Source organism: Arachis ipaensis, chromosome B05, assembly GCF_000816755.2.
Source record: "Arachis ipaensis cultivar K30076 chromosome B05, Araip1.1, whole genome shotgun sequence".
In the NCBI taxonomy this organism is placed as follows: Eukaryota; Viridiplantae; Streptophyta; class Magnoliopsida; order Fabales; family Fabaceae; genus Arachis; species Arachis ipaensis.
The window spans coordinates 128569856-128574800 of NC_029789.2; the positions used below are offsets into that span (position 1 = coordinate 128569856).

General features: G+C 49.8%; 1 protein-coding gene across 1 annotated transcript; it reads left to right on the top strand.

Annotated features, from left to right (window-relative positions):
- On the top strand, positions 2417-4251 carry LOC110263008 (serine/threonine-protein phosphatase 7 long form homolog). The gene is made up of 2 exons (XM_021103553.1): positions 2417-2507; positions 3610-4251. Exons 1-2 carry the CDS (start codon positions 2469-2471, stop codon positions 4111-4113), a joined length of 543 nt encoding a protein of 180 aa, XP_020959212.1. The 5' UTR covers positions 2417-2468; the 3' UTR covers positions 4114-4251.

The window sequence follows — 4945 nt, forward strand, 5'->3', positions numbered from 1 at the left end:
ATTTTATTAAATTGGTTAACTAAAATGTAGTTATGATTTTTCAACCAGTTAACCACAATTTAATTATTTTCTGAACACCCCTAATTTTCACTTTTTTTTTCAGGACTCTACCTAGAGATGGCAAACATGCCTACACCCGCCGGTCCGGCCCGCGTAACCCGCCAAAAAAGGCGGGTTGGGCTAGAAAATTGGGACCGCCAAAAAGCAAAAGTCCGCCTAACCCGCATCGTTTAAACCGCGGGCTTTGGCGGGCGGGGCGGACTTTCCCGCCGGGCTTTGGTATTTTTTTGGCAAGGGATATTTTTACAATTTTTTTGCCAAAATCCAACTTTCCCCAACCCAACTTACAAGAGAATGAAGATGAAAATTGATTGTTTTGGATTATGATTATTTTGTTTTAGAGACAATATTTATAATTATGTTTTGAATTATGTTTATTTTGCTTTGGAAACAATATTTATAATTATGTTTTGGATGAAAACTTGGTTTATAATTATGTTTATTAGATATTTATAATTACAAAGACTTGAATATTTGTGAATATAAAAATTAGGGCAAAACACCCTAATAAGCCAAGGCAAGATTCAAGTTACGTAAATAAGCCAAAGTCAAAAGCGTTTCAGCAATGAGCTAAACACTATCTTAATGTAATTCGAACCAGCGTGGTTCGAACTACAATCGTTAATAATTCGAACGAGAGTGGTTCGAATTAGGCTGAAAAAAGGTTGCATGTAATTCGAACCATGTAGGCTCGAACTCTATTCCCATATAATTCAAACAGGGCTAGTTCGAATTACACACTCGAAGGCAACCCATGTAATTCGAACCAACCTGGTTCGAATTACCCTTGAAGTGGCTCCTTAGTAATTCGAACCGACCTGGTTCGAATTACTCGTGATTCGGCTATATAAGGAGTTCGAATCAGCCTCATTCGAACCATTATTCATTTCCCCTGCCCCACCAAATCCCAGAGAAAACGACCCAGATTCTCTCCGACGAAGACCTGAACGGAATACTCTGCTGATGGGGGACGATCCGGCAAGGTTATATCGCTTGGATGGAGTTGCTCATATAGATGGGGTCATCAACGACGAGGTTAGTACATAAATAAGTTCGTGCTAGCAGTTTATGTGACTAAGTGGTTTTGCATTTGGTTTTAGTGGTTTATGTTGGTTTTTTTCTGTTGGCGGTTTATGTTAGTTTTTTTATGTTAGTGGTTTGTGTTAGTTGTTTTATTTTAGTGGTTTGTGTTTAGTTGTTTTATGTTAGTGGCTTGTGTTAGTTGTTTTATTTTAGTGGTTTTTGTTAGTGGTTTAATGTTAGTTGTTTTCTTGTTAATGGTTTTAGTGAAGCTGTTTTACGTTAGTGGTTCTAGTTAAGATGTTTTATTTTAGTGGTTTAGGGGGGTGGTATATGGTAGTTGTTTTGCATGTGGTAGTCATTCATGGATATTTATGCGGATCGATTTAGTATGATGTTTTGTTGATGATTTATCGTGTTGGTTATGTTTGTCATTGGTTACGAAGCTGGTTCTAACAAACCGGTGCTTGTGATGCGCAGCCTCAGCGATGCATCAGGAGCATGGGCGGCAGCAGGACATGCGACTGGATGACAGATACGTTCCGTACTTGCAGATGGCCGGACTCTACCATCTTGCAAGGCTGAACGACAGATGGTTCCGGTTAGACGAGGCCCTAGTCAGTGCATTCGTGGAGCGCTGGCGTCCGGAGACGCACACGTTTCATATGCCGTTCGGAGAGTGCACGATCACACTTCAGGACATTGCATACCAGTTGGGTTTGCCGGTGGACGGGTGTTACGTGAGTGGTTGCCTGTCAGAGTTCCAGATATACATCCAGGGTGGCCGTCCAGCCTGGGTGTGGTTTCAGGAGTTGCTTGGAGTGACTCCTCCTCCCAGTCAGGTTCAGAAGTACGCAGTGAACTGTAGCTGGTTCCAGGAGACCTTTGGAGAGTGCCCTGAGGGAGCCGATGACGAGACTGTGCAGAGATATGCCCGTGCGTACATCATGATGTTGTTGGGTACGTAGCTGTTTGCGGACAAGTCGGGCAACCGCGTTCACATCAGATGGCTTCCCTACGTTGCTAGGCTGGAGGAGATGGGTACCTATAGCTGGAGTTCTGCGGCACTGGCATGGCTGTACCGGTGCATGTGCCGAGTGGCAAACAGACATGTGGTCAAGTTAGCGGGCCCACTTCAGCTACTTCAGTCTTGGATCTTCTGGCGATTTCCTCTGTTTAGGCCTGCAGGGTATGAGACATTCAGCTAGCCGTTGGCCTCGAGGTACTATACTCAGCCTTCTCTATTTAAATTTAATTTGCATAACTCCATGTTGATTAATAATGTATTACATACCCAAAACACACATTTAAGTTGCCATAAGACACATGTATGATGCAGGTGGTCAGGTTACAACCCTTCCAGTAGCGAGAAGGGTCCGAGAGTGCAGATGTGGAGGCTGAGGATAGACCGGTTACAGGACAGGGAGGTGAGTATGCAACTTAAACAGTTTCATTATTTAATCACACATTTAATGAGTTGTGTCCATGACTTGTCCTGACAATGGAGGGTTCTCCGTGCAGTTTATCTGGATGCCGTACAGCAGCCGACGTACTTCAGGTTGTGCATCCAGAGGCACTGGAGCCTCGGCATATGGCGTTGTGGCGGTCTGTGACGTCGCTGATCTACTTTGCCGTCATAGAGTGGCATCAGATAGATAGGGTGCTTCCGCAGTTCGGAGGAGTGCAGCCCCGTCCGGGTCCCGCCCTGAACATCGACTTTCTGATGTCGAAGGATGGCAGAGGTGGTGATAGATGGTTCCCGTACCATCTGCAGAAGTGGCATCTCTATTGGGAGTCCCGTGCGGAGACCGTGCTGAGGTTCGATGTTGTTGCCGACCCTGGACCATCGCATGAGTTCCTCGAGTGGTGGCTTCAGCATGGAAAGAGGTTCTTGTCTCCGGATATGCACTTGGGGGATCCGAGAGCCGTTCCTATTCCAGTTGAGGCCTCACAGCGGGGTGTTGGGCGAGTTCCTGACATGGATCGACCTGAGGACGTGCCGGACAGGCGGCGGGTTGAGAGGAGAGCTCGTGTCGGGACACGACGGAGCCAGCGTGACTGAAACTGGCTTGAGCATGCTATGGACGATGATGACGATGCGGGTCCTGCTGGAGGCAGACAACGAGGCCAGGGAGGGAGGCGGAGAGGGCGTGATGCCGCGGACCACCCTTGTTGTGACCATGACGAAGACGACGACGATCAGCATGGGCCCGAGGGCGGGGATAGTGCAGGGGCTGTTGCTGTTGCTGGTGTTAGTACCCACGACGGCGGACATGGAGGTGAGTGGCATGGGTCAGGGATATGATGCAGGTGGTCAGGTTACAACCCTTCCAGTAGCGAGAAGGGTCCGAGAGTGCAGATGTGGAGGCTGAGGATAGACTGGTTACAGGATAGGGAGGTGAGTACGCTACTTAATAAGTTTCTTTATTTAACCACACTTTATGAGTTGGGTCCATGAGTTGCCCTGACAATGGAGAGTTTTCCGTGCAGTTTATTTGGATGCCGTACAGCAGCCCCGACGTACTTCAGGTTGTGCATCCGGAGGCTTTGGAGCCTCGGCATATGGCGTTGTGGCGGTCTGTGACGTCGCTGATCTACTTTGCCGTCATAGAGTGGCATCAGATAGATAGGGTGCTTCCGCAGTTCGGAGGAGTGCAGCCCCGTCCGGGTCCCGCCCTGAACATCGACTTTCTGATGTCGAAGGATGGCAGAGGTGGTGATAGATGGTTCCCGTACCATCTGCAGAAGTGGCATCTCTATTGGGAGTCCCGTGCGGAGACCGTGCTGAGGTTCGATGTTGTTGCCGACCCTGGACCATCGCATGAGTTCCTCGAGTGGTGGCTTCAGCATGGAAAGAGGTTCTTGTCTGCGGAGATGCACTTGGGGGATCCAAGAGCCGTTCCTATTCCAGTTGAGGCCTCACAGCGGGGTGCTGGGCGAGTTCTTGACATGGATCGACCTGAGGACGTGCCGGACAGGCGGCGGGTTGAGAGGAGAGCTCGTGTCGGGACACGACGGAGCCAGCGTGACTGAAACTGGCTTGAGCATGCTATGGACGATGATGACGATGCGGGTCCTGCTGGAGGCAGACAACGAGGCCAGGGAGGGAGGCGGAGAGGGCGTGATGCCGCGGACCACCCTTGTTGTGACCATGACGAAGACGACGACGATCAGCATGGGCCCGAGGGCGGGGATAGTGCAGGGGCTGTTGCTGTTGCTGGTGTTAGTACCCACGACGGCGGACATGGAGGTGAGTGGCATGGGTCAGGTATGGGTGACGGGGCTGACCCTGGTGACACTGGACTCGGGTCGGGGCCTCTTGGAGATTACTTTATTGGTGTACCCACCCATGACCAGCCTCAGCAGGAGGGTACCCCATGGGTTATTCCGGGATCATAGTGGTCAGACTTCCTTGCCTCAGATACGCTAGATGCGGACTTCGGAGGTCAGCAGTTTCTAGAGGAGATTACCGCCATCATGCAGGAGGACGTGCATTCTCGGAGACGAGGTCAGACCTCTGGGACGCAGGCACCCTTAGATGTTGATCTGAACGAGCCTCCTACGGCATCTGTTGGAGACCATTTTGTTTTGGGAGGTACACCACCATCAGCCTACACTGCTGCATCAGAGTCCGTTGCCGGGCCGTCTGCGGCAGCCATCCATGTTACGCCACCTGCACAGCCTGCCCCGCATGAGGATGCGGATGAGATAGAGGATGAGGAGCCATTTATCCGCAGAGGTCAGAGGGCATGGGTACCCCGTCGTTGTGGTACGGGGTCGCATCTGTTTAGATGAGTCACGTTTCATGTATTTTGTTCTTTAGGGTTCATTCATGTATGATAGCCATGTGTACTTTTGTTGTTAT